Below are 22,170 nucleotides of genomic sequence, written 5' to 3' on the forward strand. Positions count from 1 at the left end.
TTAAAAAGAAATAATTTACATTTTAATATATGTATTTTAAACGTATCGTATCCTATATTTTCAATAGTTGACGTATCGCCGTATCAGATATGTATAACATCTGATACCTGAATCTGTGCTTCATTGTTGAACGAGAATATCATATAATTTTTGTGAATATCTTCCGCACACATCCATAGAGATTAATCTATTAAGTCGAGGTAAGGACACAATGCGCAACAAAACTCCTTAATTTTTTTTTACTTTTAATGATATTAGTACATTCTTAGAACTAGACTCAAATCGAACTCAAAATCTCTGATTTAGTTGGCAGAGACAAAGCATTTCATCCGAATGCTCTTGGATGAATATGATAAATACGCCGCAACATTAAAACATGCAACTTATATACATTCAAAGAAAGAAAAGAAGCATCAAATCAAACAATGAATGAACTCACATAAAATGAAAAGGTCCAATTTGAATTGCAATGTGATGTATTTGTTCATGACCCTCTACAATAGAATCTCCCTATATTCCTAAAAAGCTTCTGTTTCTAGTAACCTTTGCAGTCAAAACCAAGTGATGAGAAAATGAAAATGTGCAATCTATGGCCACTATATATCACCTTAGACAGACAAAAGCTAAACCTCAAAATCTGAAGCATATAGACTAAAAATTCCAATACCTAAGTTGTTCAAAATACCATCTCTCCTCAATTGACCAAAAAAACAAACAATCCTTTCAAATTTCAATCTTTTTACCTTTAAAATATATGATGTATATTCTAAAAAATGAGAGAAAAAAATTTCTATTTTCCCTTCTTAGCTGGCTTCTTGGGGCTCAATAACGAATTCTGTGTCTGATGTCCAAAAACATTCCTCAATGCAGATTGTGATTCATCGTCATCGCTATCGAAGTCATCAGGTGTATGCCTGCTGTGGTATGCTATGCGATGCAAGAGATAGACATTAAAGTAGTAGCTGACCAAAACTTCCCTGTTCTTGTTAGGAAATGTTCGGAAAATGTAATCCCAGAAATATCTTTCAGATGATGGAGGGTTTGACTGTATCACTTCCCAGAATTTCTTCTCATCTTCATAGGTCCACGAACGTCGAACATCTTCACCGACTTTATCGAAATCCCAGTAGTAAAAAGCCATGCCTAACTCCAGCTTAATTTTATCCTTTCTTTCAGCAATGTGGAATCTGACACATTCGACAGATCTTGGAACTGCACAGCCACATGAATCTTGTCGTCCCTTTCCTATAGGATCCCTTTCAATAAGAAATCGAGGATTAGCTGCTACTAATGGCCATATTTGGGTCCCGAGCCACTTAGGATCACTTTCCAGAATTGGACCAGTCCACTCTGGCACTTCAGCTTGATGATTTGGCCCCACAAGGATGCGCTTTGATGTCGCGGAATCAACAGCACGAGGACTTGAGGTTCTGTCCGAATTTCCTGACGAGCTTTGAGAACCTGGTTTTTGTTTTTCAAATGATTGTTTCTTGTCACGTTTCACCCTCTCCCTAAGATTGTAGGTCGTCGGAGCGGGATCATCATACATGGAAGGGTGCATCTTCTGACTCTGCAAAATTACACAGGGTTTTGGTGTTAATGCAATATCACAAGGAAATTTAAAATTCTATTTAAACAAAAAATAAATACTACTATATAAGTGACAGCATTTATAGAAATTTAAGGATTCTTGAGAACCAGCTAATATAAAAAAAGACCTTTATTACCCAAAAAACATGCAATTACTTTTATCCTGCAATTCAATATAGATGCTTACTACATCATAATTAATCTGCAATTCAATATATGCCTTGCCACCTTTAATATAAATACAATTTTCCTAATAATAATATAACAAAATTTAATTAATAGTACGGAAAGTGGATTATTCACAGAAAAAAAACATTATAGCATACATCCAAACATTAACTAAGTAAAAACAAGGCATTAATAGATTCAGATACTATTCATAAATAAGATAAACTTCCCCAATACTATGACAATATCTCAAAAGGAAAATTCCGCATCCATGATTAAGCGAACAAAACAGCATCTGAATATTTTTCAATCAACAAACAGACCAGAGTTGCAATATAGTACAGAAGTAATTCCCACAAAAAACTGAACTTTCATCGATATTTATGATCTATTTTCATCATTTTTTTTTCAAATAAAGACCACTCAATCTGATTAGCATTGCATTATACGTCAAAATGATATAAAAGAATCACATAATCAAATAATGAAGGATATGAAAACAGAATTTAAGCTGGTCATAATTAACATCAGTTTGCAGTAGCTAGCAGCCAAAAAGAAAGATTCAACAATAAGAATGTTTCAGAAAAAAACAATGACAAGTGGCCCCACATCAAATTTAATAAGCCACCAGTGGTCTACAAGACAAACAGAATCTGTTTTGTTTAACAGTTGAAATTAAAACTTGAGAATAAAAATGAAACAGAATTCAACAGCAAGTGCATCCAATTATCATTACACAATTTACACATGAAAGTACAGAGATACCTTGAGAAACAGAATAATTTCATGTAGCATGTGTGTGCACAAATAATATTAATTGCATAGAACAAAAACAGAATGAAAAATGCATAAATTTATAGTAAACTTTCACTTGACTTAACTTCTTTTGAGTCTACTAAATTTCAAGCATGCATCAACAACATGTGCATTTATTAAAGCGATTTAAGTTTGGATAACTAAAATTAATAGCATAGTTTTGTAAGATTACCTGCCAATTCTGCTGTTCAATGCTTGACTGTTTCTTGTGAAACACAGCCTCTCGATACAGCAAAACCCGCTTCCAAGCCTCCTGATTACTGTAAGACTTCCATTTCGACTTTTCAGGCAACAAACCAATTTCAGGATCACAAGGGTTATTCGCGGCACGGGTAACCCAATTCATCAAATCACACAAAGACTCTTTCTTCCTCTTAAGACCCCCTACATTACCACCAGACGAATCCCCTACATTATCACCATCACGAGTCTTGCCTACATTCAACAATCCAGACGCACCAATCTTCACCGCACCACATACATCAGCTGTTGTCTCATTAGACTTTTTCCCTCCATCAGCCACTTCCACTCCCTGCATTGCATCACCATTACCCTCACCCAACTTTCCAACATCTTTCTCCCCACTCTTCACCTCATTAGCACCATCAACTCCAGCCTTAACCCCATTTCCAGCCACCGCAATCTCAGCCTGACCCGACAACAACTCTTTCACATCAGCCTCAAACCCCATCAAACCACACTCATCAGACACCTTACCACCACCAGATTTCTTCAAACATGACTCCAAAACACTCTTATACTTACTAAAAACAAGTTTCACAGATGAACCAACATTCACACCTAACCCACATTCTTCCCCAACTAAATCCCACAACTCACCATTGCAAACAGCTTCAAACCCACCTTTCCCCTCAACCACACTCAACAGCTTGTATAAATCAGGCTTCTGTCCATCATCAATCATTTGAAAACAAAAAATAACAACCAAACACAGAAATGAAAGTCTCAGTCTCAAAACGACACAAAATTCTGTCGTATAACAACACTTCAACAACAAACAAACACCACTAACATCTACAATAATCTGAATCTCAACATCGTAAAATTGCTACAACCCTGTCAATGTTTTCGAATTCAAACCCTAGAAACAAAAAACAAAGCTTAAAATCATCCATTTGTTTGGAAAAAAAAATTGAAAATTACAATTAACCCTTTTTTTCAAACTTTTTTTGTTACGAATAATCGATGAAAATGAGTTTATGGGTGTGAAATTGGCACCGATTAAGAATCTGGGCTTAGCTCAAAATTGTAAATTGGCGGGAAAATACAAAAGGGTAAGATCTGATACAAGCTAGGGCTAAATTTGAATGAAGCTCTGTGTTTTTTGGTTGTTCTGTCACCTTTGTGTGTGGCCAAAACAAAACGTTTCATTCACATCTGGCACTTTCTCTCTCTCTCTAGAATATGGAATTTAATTGCAGAGAGAGAGAGGGGTCAAAAATCAAGTTTTCAACAGAGACAGACCCTAATCTTCAAAATCTGAAAAATTTTCATTGGAAGTAAAAAAAAAAAAAAGAAAATAAAAGAAAAGAGAGAAAGACATACCAGGTTTTTTTTTAGAGAGGAAAATAGATGGACCCCTTTGGTGACTTGAAATTGAAAAATGAAAAAATGAAAATGAAATTTTGTGTTGTTACTTCCTTGACCTTTTAGTTTTCCTCTCTCTCTCTCTCTAAAACCTAAATTCTCTCTAAAACCTAAATTCTTTTTTTTTTCATTTTTTTTTTTACTTTCTTTTGTTTTGGTTTATTTGGTTTGGGGGAGTTTAGAGGAGAATAATTTTGTTTTGATAAAAGTAAAAGAAAAAGAAAAAGGAGATTTACAAATAAGGGTTTGTTTGTTGATGAGGTGCATGTATGTATGTACAAACAATTTTTTATAGATTAGATAATTTAGATTAAGATGAGTTAGAGAGTTGGAGGATTCATATGTATTCACTAACCTTGGTTAATAATTAACTATATGTATGGTTGAGTTGGGGGTATAGATTAGTGGATTATTATTATTTTTTATCATTATTATTATTGGGTTTGTTTTATTTTTTTAATAAAGTTGGTCAATAGTGATTGGTGTTGGACTTAATATGGATGACCATTGTTCGATTCCCTACAATTGCAATAGAGAAGATGTTGAAATCACTTGATACCACAATTGATCTTCAAATTAAATTAAGCGATTTGGTAGACTGGTTACTGATGGGGGAAAAAATGTGGGATAAAATAAAATTAAAAGAAGCTTTTATGGGAAAAGAGAAATCAAGGGGCATGAGAGTTTGTCATCAACAAAAACACGGATACCCCTTTGGATGGCTATAAAAAATCCCAAGATTTATCATCAACTATACCCTTTTCAACTAAGGAAGATACCCCAAATTCATTGTAAAAAATAAAATAAAATTGTTCATTTGATAAAAAAAATTGGACGCTATGAGTAAGTGGCTAAAAATTAAATATATGACTCTTGTTTATGGAAAAATTCAAAATTTAAGTTCTTCAATGGAGATAAATTACCACTAGTGAAAATTTTGTAAATAAAATTAGCTAACTCACAAAAAATACCAAATTGATTACATTGAATATTATACTTGTTTGTCTCAAATTATTAAAAAAAATAACTTTTACTATAAAAAAAATTGATATTCAATAATTTATTTATTTTTAATATTTATAGAGAAAACATAAATTTGTACCAAAAAAAACCAAAAACCTTACCAAAAAAACTTTGTACCAAAAAGAAAAAGAAAACATAAATTATTTTGTGATTTTTTACCAAAATAAAAAAAATACTTTTCGAGAATAATATACTTAAAACCACTTCTCATCTTAAATGTGGTTTTTAGAATTTGTTTTTCATAATCTATTTTTATTTATAAAATTGTAACAATATTTGGAAAATTTAATTTTGATTATTTTGTTTAAAAAAGTGATTATTATTTTAAAAATAATTATTATAACAAGCGAGCTAATTTTCTCAAGACTCTGTGAAATAAAATATATCGATAAATAGTGTTATTTTAAATCATAATAACATAGGGGCATTTTATTTCTTCTTTTTTTTTGAAGTGTATTTTATTTCTTAAACTACTTTTTTTAATAAGCAATGTTAATTGTTAGTATTACAATGTTATGTAAATTAAACTACTTTTTTCTTAAACTACTTTTAATCGTCATTCTATATTTGTAAATTAAATTAATTTTTATTTGTTTTTATAAATCATTTTAAATATTTTTCATATCTTCGACAATTTAGTAATTATGTGCCATATATATTCATATTTCACTATATAGATATTTTTTTTTCATGTGTTTTTGGAAGTAATATTAAAACTATACATATATTGATATATGATTGAAAGTGTATAAAGAAAAAGTTATCCTTAATTATCAAAAAAGAAAAAGTTATATTTATACTATACCAATAAAAAACTTATAGAGTTTAATCTTTATATTAAAATATTAAAAATATTTATGATTGGTAAATCAAATAGATTTGGTTTACAATGAGCTGAAAATCAAACTCAGGACCTATAGCATACTACCCAAACCCCTCACAACTAGATCAAGTGACTTTGATAAATCAAATAGATTGATATCAGATAATAATTAAAAAACTAGATATTAAAAAAACCAAATTAAATTTTTGAGAGTTTTTATGTAAAATTATAATGGGTCTCTAAAACTCATAGTTTGACCTAACATTAGCTGCTACTATTTGCTAGGCCCAATAAAGAGGCATTTACCCGGAGAGTTCTACTTCTTGCACCTCCGGCATACATGTGCGTGCCATGGTATTTCTAATTTACCCCTCTCTATTTAGGAAGTGAGTGTATAAATTAACAAAATTAAAATATCGTTGTTCGCTGGCTATGTCACGAGTGTAGAAAATTACAAAAATTGAAAAACCCCAGTTCGCATTCTAGGATGCGAACGGGTTCACAAAAATAAATTTTTTTATCCGCTTCATCTTATAAGGAAGTAATACTATGAATTAAGTTGTATTAATATTGAGAGATTACATAGAATATTTATAATTAATTTCATCAACAAAAAAAATTTATAATTAATATTTTAATTATATATGTATCTTTTCCATTCACTTAAAATTCAATACCTTCCGAATCTATTTTAAGCAAATCATTGATATATAGAGATTACACGATTTTTTTTCTTCTGTTTCTTTCTCTTCCCACTGATCATGTCAATCTCAGTAAAACCGATGCACCAAATAAGAAAGTAAATTATAACAAATATAAATTCACATTAAATAGCAAGCTGTATTTTAGTTCGCATTAGCGAACTGTGTTTCATAATTTTTTCATTCATGAGGTGCAGAAGTTGAGTTAAGCCAACTGAATTAAGCTCACTGGTTAGCAAGACCTCTTTACTACTTAAATATTAAAAATAGTTTTGAGTGTGGTAAAAGTTTTCCTTTATATTTTGTAAAAGTCTTGGTTGTTCTTTTCTTTAAGCATTATTTTATGTTGACTGTTTTTAATTTTTAAAATATTTTTTTACAACTTCTAATTTTAAAATATTAAATAAGTAAAAAAAAAAACATTGACCAACTATTTTTTTGACAAACATAATAAGGGTTCAACAAACTTAAAAAGGGTTCAATGAACTAATGTATCTTACCATTGTGGATACACTTCATAATTAAATTAATATTAATTTTTTTTATTCAATACCATTGTTGACTACCTATGGAGTATTTTCACACCGACAACGTAAGATTAATTTCCTCCGACAAAAAGATCAATTAAAAATTTGCACCACACTTTTAACTCTATGAGAGTCGAATCTAGGATCATGTGGAGCCTCCAAATCGCAAGACCAGTAAGTAGTTTGTTAAATCGATTTCAAAAAAATGTGAGTTTGGCCTCGAAATATTTACGCTGAGCATGAAATTGTGATTGTCATTTTCACACATAAAGAAACATGTTAGACATAAGGAAACAATATACACACACGAGAAACTGGGGCTGAGCATCGGTCAGGTTCGGGTCAAAAATCGCTAAATTGATAAAACTGCAACCTCTTAATTTAGACTCAATTCTGACTGTCTACTGATCTATTGTTTGGGTGTTGGGTCATTTAGTGACAGATATAACAGGTCGGTTTTAACGGATTAACTTAAAACTTTGTCGTTACATAAATAATAATTCAAAAAATTTATAACTCGGAAATCATATTAGTTATCACATACATAAAGATTATTACATAACACATTGCGTAAAAATAAAAGAAAACAAAACTTACAAAATAAATAAATAAATAAATAAAAGGGTTTATCTTATAAAAATAACACACACAAAATTACTATAGACGAATGCTGGAGAAGATGTTTGTCAAAAAAAGGAAGCACATACTGACTTTGTAAATATTTTCAATACACAATCAAGCTATTTTACATATTTTAATGATTTAATCCATTTAAATTTCTCTCTTTTATCTTTTATTTATGCATTTTTAAGTTTAGTAACTCAACAATACAAAACATCATATTAATTAGCACTCTTTGATAAAAAAATTTAAGTCAGCGTAATTTGTTTGAAGAAAATAAAATGACTATTAATAGTTACCAATCGATACCTCTGCTAATTTTTATGTTCAGCAACATGAACTAATTAAACTCATATAATATTAAAAAAAAAAAAGAACTCGACTCATATATATATATTTTTTTTTTTAGCATCGACTCATATATTATATTCTTAAGGACCATATTCATATTTTAAATTTCTTAAGGATTAATTATATCTCAAACTCTATGTATTTCTTAATTATATCTCATTGTGCATATCATCATGCCACAATATAATTTTGAACAAAGACACGATTTTTATCCTGTCCGAATTCATATTTTTAGAATTTAAGCTATTTGATAAAGCATAATTCTTGGCTACCAATTTATATTGTTTGGTACTTATTGATAAAATTCATTAAAAGATGAATTTTTAAATATAAATTAATATAAAAATATGACATGACATTAAATGTTATTACAGATATTCAACAATATAAATTGTGTGTTGGAGACACGGAGTGTTTACTATTTATAAAATGTGTTCATAAGGTGGACTTGATTAATATTATCCATGATGGGTGTAAGGCTGAAAATTCAAAGAAGTCATCAATAGGGGTGGCAAGACTAAAGAATTTGGATTCAAATGTGTTTTTCGTTTTTCTTTTTTTATAACCATAATTAATTTCCCTCATTCAAGTTCTAACAACTGGTATCTAGAGCCTCAAGGTTCTTGGCATCAAAGATTCACCAAGATTACAACATAGCAATATGTAATTCATCAGCTTGAAGATGACAAGCCAACTGGAAACTCTGAGCAACAGTTTTGGAGGAAAACTTTCAATTGTTGATGGTTCCAACTGGGACAGATGGAACAAGCAGATTAAAGTCATCTTTAGCTTTCAAGAAGTGCAAGATGTGGTAGAAACTGGTGTGACTCCACTACCAGCAGATGCTAATGAGAATCAAAGGAATGCACACATAAATTCCAAGAAGAAAGACTTCAAGGCTATGTTCTTTATCCATCAATGTGTTGATGTGATAAACTTTCAAAAGATTGAGAATGCAGGATCTGCAAAAGAGTGTTGGGATATTCTTGCTAAGTGTCATGAAGGGAATGAAAAATTGAAGAAAGTTCGATTGCAAACATGGAAGAGAAAGTTTAAACTGTTTCAGATGGAAGATAATGAAACCATCACTGCCTATTTCAACAGGATCACCAATATTTCAAATCAGATAAGAAGTTGTGGAGAAACATTGACTGATGAAGCTATTGTTGAAAAGGTAATACGAACCCTAGCTCCAAAATTTGATTACATTACTGTTGCAATCATGGAATCGAAAGATATAAGTACCATGACATTGGATGAACTGCAATGTTCTTTGGAATCTCATGATCAAAGATTCAGTGAAAGACAGAAAGATAGGGCTGGAGATCAGGCACTGCAAGCTCAAGCAGTTAAGAAAGGCAATGATAAATGGAAGGGGAAAGATAAGTTCAAGAAAGAGAGCAATCAACAAGAAACTTCAAAGAAGAACAGTGATCAAGGAGAATCATCACAGAACAATGGCTCAAATCAAGAAAAGAAAGGTAAAGTGAATTTGAAAAAGATTCAATGCTATAACTGTCAGAAATATGGTCACTTTGCAAAAGATTGTAAAGGCAAGAAGGTTCCAAGGTATGGAGGAAAGAATAAAACTGAAGCACATATTGCTCAGGAAGATAGTGACTAAGAGATTGATTCAATGTTGCTCATGGCAACCACTACAGATGATGAAAATCATCATGAACATTGGTATCTTGACACAGGTTGCAGTAATCACATGACAAGCCATAGAGACTAAGATAAGGTTTGCAGACAATAGAACAATTCCAGCTGATGGAGTAGGTGATGTGTTGATCAAAGGCAAGAAAGGAAATCAAGCAATCATCACTGGTGTTCTATATGTACCAGACATGAAAACAAATTTACTAAGTATGGGGCAGCTACTAGAGAAGGGATTCATTATGCATATGGAGAATAACATCATGGAAGTATTTGATTCTCAGAACAACACTATTTTGAGAGCTCATCTCTCTCAAAATAGAACATTTCAAGTTAGCATCACTGCAAATCAATCCCAATGTCTGGCTATAGTGAAGATCAATGACCAAGCATGGTTATGACACCTGTTGTATGGTCATCTCAACTTTAAAAGTTTGAGTTATCTGCAAAACAATGAACTGGTTAATGGATTACCTGCAATTAAGATCCCTAGAGATATATGTCAACATTGCTTGTTAGGCAAGCAGGCCAGAAAATCTTTTGTCAAGGATATTGCAATGAGAGCTAAGCAGTTACTTGATGTAGTACATACAGATGTATGTGGTCCATTTGACACATTATCTTTAGGAGGAAACGAGTACTTTGTATCATTCATCGACGAATTCAGTAGAATGATATGGATTTAATTAATGAAGCGCAAAGATGAAGTGTTTCAGAAATTTAAGCCATTCAAGCTGTTAGTTGAAAAGCAATCAGAAAAGAAGATTAAGATTCTAAGAAGTGATGGTGGTGGTGAATACACCTCACATGAATTCAAAGCATTTTGCTCAGAAAATGGAATTCAACATGAAATAATAGCTCCATACACTCCTCAACACAATGGAATGGCTGAAAGGAGGAATAGAACTATCATGAACATGACCAGATATATGTTAAAAGAGAAGAATCTGCCTCACAGCTTTTGGGGTGAAGCTGTATCAACTGCATGCTATGTTCTGAATAGAAGCCCACCCAAGAAGTTGCAAAAAGTACTAGAAGCAATTTGGTTAGGGCACACACCTTCAGTGAAGCACTTAAGGGTATTTGGATGCTTATGCTACAGACACATACCAGATCAAAGGAGGAAGAAGCTTGATGACAAGATTGAAACAATGATACTAGTAGGGTATCACACTGCAGGTGCTTACAAATTGTACAATCCCATTACAAAAAAGATCACTGCTAGCAGGGATGTAACATTTGAAGAATATAAATGTTGGGATTGGAACAATACTACATCAGAGAATGGAAACTATGTACCATTTGAGTTGCTTGATGAACAAGCAACTGAAGAAGCAACTGTGCCAACACCTTCAGCTCCAAACAATGAACCAGTGATACTAAGGAGGTCAGAAAGACCAAGTATTCCAAATAGAACTCTACAAGGTTATGAAAGGGTCAGTGATGATATGGTCACACCATATGGTGACATAGTGCATCTGGCACTATTTGTTGATACTGAACCCTTGACATATGCTGAAGCTTCAAAATATGAAGAGTGAAGACAAGCAATGAAAGAAGAAATTGCTTCAATTGAGAAGAATGAAACATGGAGTACAATTCAATTGCCTACTTGTAAGAAACCAATTGCAGTTAAATAGATTTACAAGCTCAAACATTTACCTGATGGAACTATAGCAAAGTATAAAGCACGATTGGTAGAAAAAGGATTCCTCCATAAGCATGGAATTGATTTCACAGAAATTTTTGCACCAGTGGCAAGAATTGAAACTGTAAGATTGGTGGTAGCAATAGTTAATCACTTGAGATGGGAGTTTGTTCAACTTGATGTCAAGTCTGCATTTCTCAATGGCAAACTTGAGGAGGAAGTATATGTTTAACAACCTTAAGGCTTCATAGTTAAGGGAAAGGAGGATCATGTATTGAAGCTCAATAAAGCATTATATGGCTTGAGACAGACACCTAGAGCTTGGAATATGAGGATAGATGAATTTCTCAACAAAATTGGATATTCAAAGTGCACAGTTGAACATGGAATATATGTGAAAGGCTCAACTCAGAGTAAACTCTGCATATATGTGTTTATATGTGGATGATTTACTAATAACTGACAGTGACAAAAGAGAAATTGAAAGATTGACAAGTCAGTTGAGTTCAGAGTAAAATACTTCCTTGGACTGGAATTCACTAAAACTAAAGAGGGAATGTTGATTCACCTAAAAAAATATGTCTCAGACATATTGAAAAGATTCAACATGATGAATTGCAACCCAGTCAACACACCAATGGAAACTGCTTCAAGCTTAAGTAATGATGACGAAGGCAGCAATGTCAAATAGCACATTGTATAAGCAGATGGTTGGAAGTTTGAGATATGCCTGCAATCCAAGGCCTGATATTTGTCACAGTGTAGGGATAGTCAGTAGGTTTATGCAAACACCTAAACTATCTCATATACAAGCAGTGAAGAGAATATTGAGGTACTTGCAGGGCACAATGAAGTATGGCATACTATATCCAAATTCATATGGAAAGAAAGACAAGCCAATTGGATATAGTGACTCTGATTGGTCAGGTGACAAAGTAGAAAGGAAAAGTACTATGAGATATGTATTCACACTATTTGATTGCCCTATTTCATCCTGCTCTAAAAAGCAAAATGTAGTAGCACTGTCAACTTGTGAAGCTGAATACATATCTGCCTGCGATGCAGCCTGTCAAGGCATATGGTTGCAATCTCTGCTGCAGGAAATGAAAATTGATGTTGAAGATGGAGTAGAGCTTATGGTTGACAACAAATCAGCCATAATCCTGGCCAAGAATCCCATAGCTCATGGGAGAAGCAAACATATTGAAACTAAGTTTCATTTTTTGAGAGACCAAGTCACTAAAGGGAGGATCAAGCTTAGCTAATGCAATACAGAGAATCAGATAGTTGATGTGCTCACTAAGCCATTGAAGATGGACAAGTTCAAAGACATGAGGAAAATGCCCAAGGTATTCAACATGGAGAACTTGAATTAAGGGGGAGTATTTGAAGTATTAATTCAAGTTTAGAAGTTAGTTAGTTAGTTAGTTAGTTAGTTACTTGTGTTGTAAGTAACTACCTTGTGAGTTAGTTAGATGACTCATGGTTATAGTAACCATAGTTAGTTATATTGAATGTATATATAAGTACATTAGTCATTGTAAGTTCAACACAACCTTGATCAATAATAATTCTCCCTTTAACCTACTTGGGTTGATGCATTGGTATTGGCTTGAGACCTGGGAGTGTGCTCCTCTTGAGGTCTGAGGTTCGATTCTCTCCCTTTACTCTCTCAATTTCCCTCATTCTTTTCATAGTTAATTTCCCTCATTCTCTCATTCAAGTTCTAGCAGTAAGTTATTCTAATACTTCTTTGATTATGTCATGATGATATTATCGAAGTAGGGGAGGATTATGTGTGAAAGTTTGGTGAAGAGGTTTGAATTTAATTTAAGGAGGCTAAAAAACTAATTGAGCATGTATTAATTTATATTTCGTCAAAGAAATGTATTAATTTATATGAAGATAGATAAATTGAATATTATTAAAAAGGGTTACCTAGACTCCTAGAGTCTACTTCTATAAGATATTGTATGTTGGGATTTTACTTTGTGGGTTGGGAGGTGGTTAACAATTAGAGATCTTCTTTTCTCATCTATCATTTATTAAAATAACCTCGTTCGCTACTTAAGTAGCGGATATCTCCCAAAAACAATCTACTTTTATAACGTCCGCTACTTAAGTAACGGAAGGGTAAAACGAACCGTGATCATTCCTACTAAATTCAGCGTCAATTACCACTGAATCAACTAATAATTGGTGTCGCGAGATTGATTTGTTCAAAAGTAATTTAACGTGTTAGGTGATGGTCAAGATAGGGCGATCATTGGCTTGGTGGAGGTGTATTGTGTGAGAGATTTAATACATTGTTTGGTTTGGCTATTCTTAAGGAGATGTCTGTTGTTGATGTGTTTATTTTTTAAAAATAAATAAATATAAGAGCTATAAATTAATACCAATATACTTATACTACACAACAATAAACAACATCATTTTCAAAGAACTCATTCATTTCTCATACTATATATCTTTTCTCTAAAATGAAGAAAGACTAGAATATAAGAAAATACTATAGTTAATATTCGTACCAGAGGAAGAGCTACCCCTTGCATATTCTTAGCTTCTGTATCAGACATTAATCCTTTTCCTATTTCATAAAACAATAACATTATTATATTACGTAATTAATATTAAAAGGGAAAAAATATTATAAAAAACAGCTTCAAAAGATCAATAATTTTCAATTGTTTTTTTTCACCACCGACTCACTAGACCACCTAATCTGATTTAGCGGTCAGTTCTGACTTCAGTAGTTTAGTTTGGTGCCAACATGTGTTGGCAAAATAGCACCTAGTTGTATGTTCATATTTAAATCGGTACAAACAAAAACCTCAAATCAATCCCAATAAAAAAAAATTACTTTATTGGGTTTTTTTTTCTTATAAAACTATTATATTTAAAATGCATTTTTAAAACCAAACCACAAATACAAAGTTTATTACTTATTTTTTAAAAACATTAGTATGGGATAATATATTAATATATTATTCAATTATTTTTAAATATTAATAATATATTTTAGTTTTTTTAAAAAAATAATATTTTATAGTTATCACCGAAGTAAAACAGAAGTGACTTATGTCCCTATATAATAGAAGGGAAAAATAGTATCTTTCTTTTTGTAAAAAATATAAAAAATGGTCAAGTAAATTGGGATTTGTTGTTGATGTACCTATTTCCACTGATTCCCATCGGATGTCCTTGTTTATCCCCTAATTATGCAGACCTTCGATTTTACTAAGCCATCTAAATTGGTGCTACCCCCGATCAACAATTCGAATTTTAAAACATTGGTAACAACAGTCTTATCTACGTCCCTGACTCTGAAATTTGGGGAAAACTCAAATCCGCACTCATCAAAGCGGGTTTTCCGCACCAAAATTAGAGGGATTCGAATGAGTAGATGCATGTGAATGCAGGTCCTCTTGTCTTGCCTACTTTCTAGAGAGATATCATAACATCCATAAATTAATTCATTGAATAAATTTCCTTAAAGAAAATTATGATGTCCAGTTTTAATTGGCAAAATTCTCCACACAACAATTTCCGATACTAATAGTGATATTTTTCACAAATAATTTTGATTTTCTTAATTTGATTATTATCATATATATACCAATGCAGCCAAATATACATACCTTTGTCAGATCTATGATATGGGTCTTCTGGAGATCCTCACAACAGTCGATAGCAATATTCAGCTGACAGAGATATAGAGTGATTTGAAATTTTTCAAAAATTAATGTAGAATAATGAAAAAGAATATTGAATCGAAGAAATACTAATAAATCAACTAAGACATTAGACTCAAGTTTACTGTAAAAAAAAAAAAAAACATTATACTCAAGTGATTAATTAGCTCCACCAAAGAATGGATCGTTCGGAAAAATTCGAGTTCAATTCATTGGTGGAACAATGTTTTGCCATACTTTACTTACCTCACGGCCAAACTCCAGATTAATAGGGTTCCCTTCCTCAAGATTCAGAGATTTAATGCAAGAAAATCCTAATAAATCTATTTTGAAGCAACAAATACAAAGTTCTAACTTTATACCCACACTGGGTTGTTGAATAGTGCCGGAGATTGTCATTTTCTTCAAAAAAAAAAATTTGGTATATATATATATATATATACATATACAAGGAAATAAAATAAGGATTTGGATTTAATAAAGCACGAACCAAAAGAGGGGGAGCAGAACCATAATTTACGCAATAAAAAAAGGGAAAAGTCCACAACATTAATACAATAATAAAGGTTTCTCTGAACGTCTCACACGTCGAAGCATTGGGATTAGTATGATTTGGCTTTAAAAAATAAAAACCTCAAATCAATCTCAATAAAAAAAAAACTTTTTTTTTTACATTTTTGGGTTTTTATTTTTTATAAAACTATTAGATTTCAAATTCATTTTTAATACCAAAGTATATTACTTATTTCTTTAAAATATTATTATAGGATAATATATTATTCAATTATTTTTAAATATTAAAAATATATTTTAGTTTAAAAAAAAAAAGTTTAAAGTTATCACCGAAGTAAAATAGAAGTGAGTGATATCCCAATATAATAGAAGGGAAAAAATAGTATCTTTCTTGTTGTAAAAAAAATAAAAAAATGGTCAGGTAAATTGGGATTTGTTACAGATTTACCTATTTCCACCGATTCCATTCGGATGTCCTTGTTTATCCCCTAATTATGCAGACCTTCGATTTTACTAAGCCATCTAAATTGGTGCTAGGCCCGATCAACAATTCAACTTTTAAAACATTGGTAACAACAGTCTTATCTACGTCACTGACTCTGAAATTTATGGAAAACTCAAATCTGCACTCGTCAAAGCGAGTTTTCCGCACCAAAATTAGGGGGATTCGAATGAGTACATTCATGTGAATGCGGGTCCTCTTGTCATGCCTACTTTCTAGAGAGATATCATAACATCCATAAATTAGTTCATTGAAGAAATTTCCATAAAAAAAATAATGATGTCCAGTTTAATGGTCGAAATCCCCCACACAACAATTTTCGATACTAATATTGAATTTTTTTCAAAAATAATATTGATTTTATTAATTTGACTATTATAATATATATACAAATACATCCAAATATACATACCTTTGCCAGATCTATGATATGGGTCTTCTGAAGATCCTCACAACGGTCAATAGCAATATTCAGCTGACAGAGATCTAGAGTGATTTGAAAATTTTCAAAAATTAATGTAGAATAATGAAAAAGAATATTGAATCGAAAAAATACTAATAAATCAACTAAGACATTAGACTAAAGTTTACTGTAAAAAAAAAAATAATTATACTCAAGTGATTAATTAGCTCCACCAAAGAATGGATCGTTCGGAAAAATTCGAGTTCAATTCATTGGTGGAACAATGTTTTGCCATACTTTACTTACCTCGCGGCCAAACTTCAGATTAATAGGGTTCCCTTCCTCAAGATTCAGAGATTTAATGCAAGAAAATCCTAATAAATCTATTTTGAAGTAACAAATACAAAATTCTAACTTTATACCCACACTAGGTTGTTGAATAATGCCGGAGATTGTCACTTGTTTCAATCTTAAATTACAGTATATATATATATACACGGAAATAAAATAAGGATTTGGTTTTAATAATGCACGAACAAAAAGAGGGGGGAGCAGAACCATAATTTACGCAATAAAAAAAGGGAAAAGTCCACAACATTAATACAATAATAAAGGTTTCTCTGAACGTTTCACAAGTCGAAGCATTGGGATTAGGATGATTTGGCTTTACAAAATAAAAACCTCAAATCAATCCCAATAAAAAAAAAACTTTTTTTTTTTTACATTTTTGTGTTTTTTATTTTATAAAACTATTAGATTTCAAATTCATTTTTAATACCAAAGTTTATTACTTATTTCTTTAAAATATTATTATGGGATTATTCAATTATTTTTAAATATTAATAATATATTTTAGTTTTTTTAAAAAAGAAAGTTTAAAGTTATCACCGAAGTAAAATAGAAGTGAGTGATGTCCCAATATAATAGAAGGGAAAAAATAGTATCTTTCTTGTTGTAAAAAAAATGAAGAAATGGTCAGGTAAATAGGAATTTGTTACATATTTACCTATTTCCACCGATTCCCATCGGATGTCCTTGTTTATCCCCTAATTATACAGACCTTCGATGTTACTAAGCCATCTAAATTGGTGTTAGGCCCGATCGACAATTCGACTTTTACAACATTGGTAACAACAGTCTTATCTACGTCCCTGACTCTGAAATTTATGGAAAACTCAAATCTGCATTCGTCAAAGCGAGTTTTCCGCACCAAAATTAGGGGGATTCGAATGAGTACATGCATGTGAATGCAGGTCCTCTTGTCATGCCTACTTTCTTGAGATATATCATAACATCCATAAATTAGTTGATTGAATAAATTTCCTTAAAGAAAATATGATGTCCAGTTTTAATGGGCAAAATTCTCCACGCAACATTTTTCGATACTAATTGATATTTTTCACAAATAATATTGATTTTATTAATTTGATTATTATCATATATATACCATTGCATCCAAATATACATAACTTTGTCAAATCTATGATATGAGTCTTCTGGAGATCCACACAACAGTCAATAGCAATATTCAGCTGACAGATATCTAGAGTGATTTGAAAATTTTCAAAAATTAATGTAGAATAATGAAAAAGAATATTGAATCGAAAAAATACTAATAAATCAACTAAGACATTAGACTCAAGTTTACTGTAAAAAAAAAACATTATACTCAAGTGATTAATTAGCTCCACCAAAGAATGGATTGTTCGGAAAAATTCGAGTTCAATTCATTGGTGGAACAATGTTTTGCCATACTTTACTTACCTCGCGGCCAAACTCCAGATTAATAGGGTTCCCTTCCTCAAAATACAGAGATTTAATGCAAGAAAATCCTAATAAATCTATTTTTGAAGCAACGAATACAAAGTTCTAACTTTATACCCACACTAGGTTGTTGAATAGTGCTGGAGATTGTCACTTGTTTCAATCTTAAATTACAGTGTATATATATATACACGGAAATAAAATAAGGATTTGGTTTTAATAAAGCACGGACAAAAAGAGGGGGAGCAGAACCATAATTTACGCAATAAAAAAAGGGAAAAGTCAACAACATCAATACAATAATAAAGGTTTCTCCGAACGTTTCACACGTCGAAGCATTGGGATTAGGATGATTTGGCTTTAAAAAATAAAAACCTCAAATCAATCCCAATAAAAAAAAACTTTTTTTTTTACATTTTTGGGTTTTTTTTTTATAAAACTATTAGATTTCAAATTCATTTTTAATACCAAAGTTTATTACTTATTTCTTTAAAATATTATTATGGGATAATATGTTATTAAATTATTTTTAAATATTAATAATATATTTTAGTTTTTTAAAAAAAAAGTTTAAAGTTATCACCGAAGTAAAATAGAAGTGAGTGATGTCCCAATATAATAGAAGGAAAAAAATAGTATCTTTCTTTTTGTAAAAAAAATAATAAAATGGTCAGGTAAATTGGAATTTGTTACAGATTTACCTATTTCCACTGATTCCCTTCGGATGTCCTTGTTTATCCCCTAATTATGCAGACCTTCGATTTTACTAAGCCATCTAAATTGGTGCTAGGCCCGATCGACAATTGGACTTTTAAAACATTGGTAACAACAGTCTTATCTACGTCCCTGACTCTGAAATTTATGGAAAACTCAAATTTGCACTCGTCAATGCGAGTTTTCCGCACCAAAATTAGGGGGATTCGAATGAGTACATGCATGTTAATGCAGGTCCTCTTGTCATGCCTACTTTCTAGAGAGATATCATAACATCCATAAATTAGTTCATTGAATAAATTTCCTAAAAGAAAATTATGATGTCCAGTTTTAATGGGCGAAATTCCCCACACAACAATATTCGATACTAATATTCAATTTTTTTCACAAATAATAATGATTTAATTAATTTGATTATTATCATATATATACCAATACATCCAAATATACATACCTTTGCCAGATCTATGATATGGGTCTTCTGAAGATCCTCACAACGGTCAATAGCAATATTCACCTGACAGAGATCTAGAGTGATTTGAAAATTTTCGAAAATTAATGTAGAATAATGAAAAAGAATATTGAATCGAAAAAATACTAATAAATCAACAAAGACATTAGACTCAAGTTTACTGTAAAAAAAAAACATTATACTCAAGTGATTAATTAGCTCCACCAAAGAATGGATCGTTCAGAAAAATTCGAGTTCAATTCATTGGTGGAACAATGTTTTGCCATACTTTACTTACCTCACGGCCAAACTCCAGATTAATAGGGTTCCCTTCCTCAAGATTCAGAGATTTAATGCAAGAAAATCCTAATAAATCTATTTGGAAGCAACAAATACAAAGTTCTAACTTTATACCCACACTAGGTTGTTGAATAGTGCCGGAGATTGTCACTTTTTTCAATCTTAAATTACAGTGTATATATATACACGGAAATAAAATAAGGATTTTGTTTTAATAAAGCACAGACTAAAAGAGGGGGAGCATAACTATAATTTACGCAATAAAAAAAGGGAAAAGTCTACAACATTAATACAATAATAAAGGTTTCTCTGAACGTTTCACAAGTCGAAGCATTGGGATTAGGATGATTTGGCTTTAAAAAATAAAAACCCCAAATTAATCCCAATAAAAAAACTTTTTTCTTTTTACATTTTTGGGTTTTTTTATAAAACTATTAGATTTCAAATGCATTTTTAAAACCAGAGTTTATTACTTATTTCTTAAAAATATTAGTATGGGATAATATATTAATATATTATTCAATTATTTTTAATTATTAATAAGATATTTTAGTTTTTTTAAAAAATAGTATTTTATAGTTATCACCGAAGTAAAATAGAAGTGACTGATGTCCCTATATAATAGAAGGGAAAAAATAGCATCTTTCTTTTTCTAAAAACAAAATAAAAAATGGCCAGGTAAATTGGGATTTGTTACTCATTTACCTATTTTCACTTATTCCCATCGGATGTCCTTGTTTATCCCCTAATTATGTAGACCTTCGATTTTACTAAGCCATCTAAATTGGTGCTAGGCCCGATCGACAATTCGACTTTTAAAACATTGGTAACAACAGTCTTATCTACGTCCCTAACTCTGAAATTTGGGGAAAACTCAAATCCGCACTCGTCAAAGCGGGTTTTCCGCAACAAAATTAGGGGGATTCAAATGAATACATGCATGTGAATGCAGGTCCTTTTGTCATGCCTACTTTCTAGAGATATATCATAACATCCATAAATTAGTTGATTGAATAAATTTCCTTAAAGAAAATATGATGTCCAATTTTAATTGGCAAAATTCTCCACACATCATTTTTCGATACTAATTGATATTTTTCACAAATAATATTGATTTTCTTAATTTGATTATTATCATATATATACCATTGCATCCAAATATACATAACTTTGTCAGATCTATGATATGGGTCTACTGGAGATCCACACAACAGTCAACAGCAATATTCAGCAGACAGATATCTAGAGTGGTTTGAAAATTTTCAAAAATTAATGTAGAATAATGAAAAAGAATATTGAATCGAAAAAATACTAATAAATCAACTAAGACATTAGACTAAAGTTTACTGTAAAAAAAAAAAAAACATTATACTCAAGTGATTAATTAGCTCCACCAAAGAATGGATTGTTCGGAAAAATTCGAGTTCAATTCATTGGTGGAACAATGTTTTGCCATACTTTACTTACCTCGCGGCCAAACTCCAGATTAATAGGGTTCCCTTCCTCAAAATTCAGAGATTTAATGCAAGAAAATCCTAATAAATCTATTTTTGAAGCAACAAATACAAAGTTCTAACTTTATACCCACACTAGGTTGTTGAATAGTGCTGGAGATTGTCACTTGTTTCAATCTTAAATTACAGTGTATATATATACACGGAAATAAAATAAGGATTTGGTTTTAATAAAGCACGGACAAAAAGAGGGGGGAGCAGAACCATAATTTACGCAATAAAAAAAGGGAAAAGTCCACAACATCAATACAATAATAAAGGTTTCTCTGAACGTTTCACACGTCGAAGCTTTGGGATTAGGATGATTTGGCTTTAAAAAATAAAAACCTCAAATTAATCCCAATAAAAAAAAAAACTTTTTTTTTACAGTTTTGGGTTTTTTTTTATAAAACTATTAGATTTCAAATTCATTTTTAATACCAAAGTTTATTACTTATTTCTTTAAAATATTATTATGGGATTATTCAATTATTTTTAAATATTAATAATATATTTTAGTTTTTTTAAAAAAGAAAGTTTAAAGTTATCACCGAAGTAAAATAGAAGTGGGTGATGTCCCAATATAATAGAAGGGAAAAAATAGTATCTTTCTTTTTGTAAAAAAAATAAAAAAATGGTCAGGTAAATTGGAATTTGTTACAGATTTAGCTATTTCCACCGATTCCCTTCGGATGTCCTTGTTTATCCCCTAATTATACAGACCTTCGATTTTACTAAGCCATCTAAATTGGTGCTAGGCCCGATCGACAATTGGACTTTTAAAACATTGGTAACAACAGTGTTAT

General features: G+C 31.2%; 2 protein-coding genes across 5 annotated transcripts; one reads left to right on the forward strand and one right to left on the reverse strand.

The window, feature by feature from the left end:
* Positions 1–418: 418 nt before the first annotated feature.
* Positions 419–4,480, reverse strand: LOC123885846 (AT-rich interactive domain-containing protein 1). 4 transcript variants are annotated; one of them, XM_045935175.1, is made up of 4 exons: positions 4,141–4,480; positions 3,052–3,676; positions 2,747–2,958; positions 419–1,570 (listed from the first exon to the last, which is right to left on the reverse strand). In XM_045935175.1, the coding sequence occupies exons 2-4, from the start codon at positions 3,497–3,499 to the stop codon at positions 791–793; spliced, it is 1,440 nt and encodes a 479-aa protein (XP_045791131.1). In that variant the 5' UTR covers positions 3,500–3,676; positions 4,141–4,480; the 3' UTR covers positions 419–790. The 4 variants fall into 4 exon arrangements, with proteins under 4 accessions (XP_045791131.1, XP_045791132.1, XP_045791130.1 ...); XM_045935176.1 differs by having other exon boundaries at positions 2,747–3,481; positions 4,141–4,417; XM_045935174.1 differs by having other exon boundaries at positions 2,747–3,676; positions 4,141–4,408.
* A 7,717-nt stretch (positions 4,481–12,197) lies between these two features.
* LOC123886327 (secreted RxLR effector protein 161-like) lies at positions 12,198–12,797 on the forward strand. The gene has a single exon (XM_045935655.1). The coding sequence runs from the start codon at positions 12,198–12,200 to the stop codon at positions 12,795–12,797; it is 600 nt and encodes a 199-aa protein (XP_045791611.1).
* The last annotated feature ends 9,373 nt before the right edge of the window (positions 12,798–22,170 follow it).

This window comes from Trifolium pratense, linkage group LG5 (genome assembly GCF_020283565.1).
Source record: "Trifolium pratense cultivar HEN17-A07 linkage group LG5, ARS_RC_1.1, whole genome shotgun sequence".
Taxonomy (NCBI): domain Eukaryota; kingdom Viridiplantae; phylum Streptophyta; class Magnoliopsida; order Fabales; family Fabaceae; genus Trifolium; species Trifolium pratense.

Bases quoted from the DNA above. Each gene is read 5' to 3' on its own strand.
- LOC123885846 (XM_045935174.1), bottom strand. From the start codon at position 3,499: ATGATTGATGATGGACAGAAGCCTGATTTATACAAGCTGTTGAGTGTG. The intron at 1,571-2,746 runs GTAATCTTACAA...GTAATTTTGCAG, and splicing joins TTGAACAGCAGAATTGGCAG to AGTCAGAAGATGCACCCTTC.
- LOC123886327 (XM_045935655.1), top strand. From the start codon at position 12,198: ATGACGAAGGCAGCAATGTCAAATAGCACATTGTATAAGCAGATGGTT.